Here is a 673-nt window from a genome sequence, read left to right as displayed (position 1 = left end):
GCACCTTCCACACAAAAATGAAAGGCGAGGTTCAGGCTCCTGCGGAGATAGATGTGGGTGACGCTACCGCGTCCGACAGGTTGGCAAATGGATTTACTAGTGATGGGGATGTGAAAAAAGACGTGGACCAACTCACATTGGAAGACATTCGTGAGCAGATTCGTTATATCGAAAAGGCAGTTGCGACAAAGGAATTGAATTACATCACCCGGGTGATTCGGAGCCTAACATCTGTTCGCCGTAAACTGAACCATAATGTATTGCGCGGGCTCGTTCAGGGGTACTTCCCGAGCCCATCGCCTCAAAAAGCTTATTTCATGGAGTTTCTACCCGAGGTAGGTATACGTAGTGAATTTTACCCTCCATACTGTAGGCGATGGATACAGACTGTGCAGTCTCACCGTTTCGACCAAGAAGTGGGAAACAAAATGTACCTTTGTTGCCGGAGGTGGAAGCCTACCTACATCTGCTCTTGCTGATATTTCTTATCGACGAAAAGCACTATAAAGAGGTTAGTTGCGGTGCTAAGAATATGACCACTTCAAATAGGAATGATTTAGATTATTTTCCCCAACTTTTCCCAGGGTAAATCTATTCAAAACAGGCCCCCTTTAACTCCCATAAAAGTAGTGCCCCATACCCTTCCACCTTTCCTATGCAACCAAAGTGTTTG

General features: G+C 45.8%; 1 protein-coding gene across 1 annotated transcript; it reads left to right on the top strand.

The window, feature by feature from the left end:
• Positions 1-17: 17 nt before the first annotated feature.
• Positions 18-589, top strand: T265_12331 (hypothetical protein; the record flags this gene model as incomplete). Its single annotated transcript, XM_009179758.1, has 2 exons — positions 18-335; positions 374-589. 2 exons carry the CDS (start codon positions 18-20, stop codon positions 587-589), a joined length of 534 nt encoding a protein of 177 aa, XP_009178022.1.
• Positions 590-673: the final 84 nt, after the last annotated feature.

This window comes from Opisthorchis viverrini (genome assembly GCF_000715545.1).
Source record: "Opisthorchis viverrini unplaced genomic scaffold opera_v5_7244, whole genome shotgun sequence".
Classification (NCBI taxonomy): domain Eukaryota; kingdom Metazoa; phylum Platyhelminthes; class Trematoda; order Opisthorchiida; family Opisthorchiidae; genus Opisthorchis; species Opisthorchis viverrini.
The sequence above is the reverse complement of the archived record's forward strand: the minus strand, read 5'-3'. Positions and strand labels throughout refer to the sequence as shown.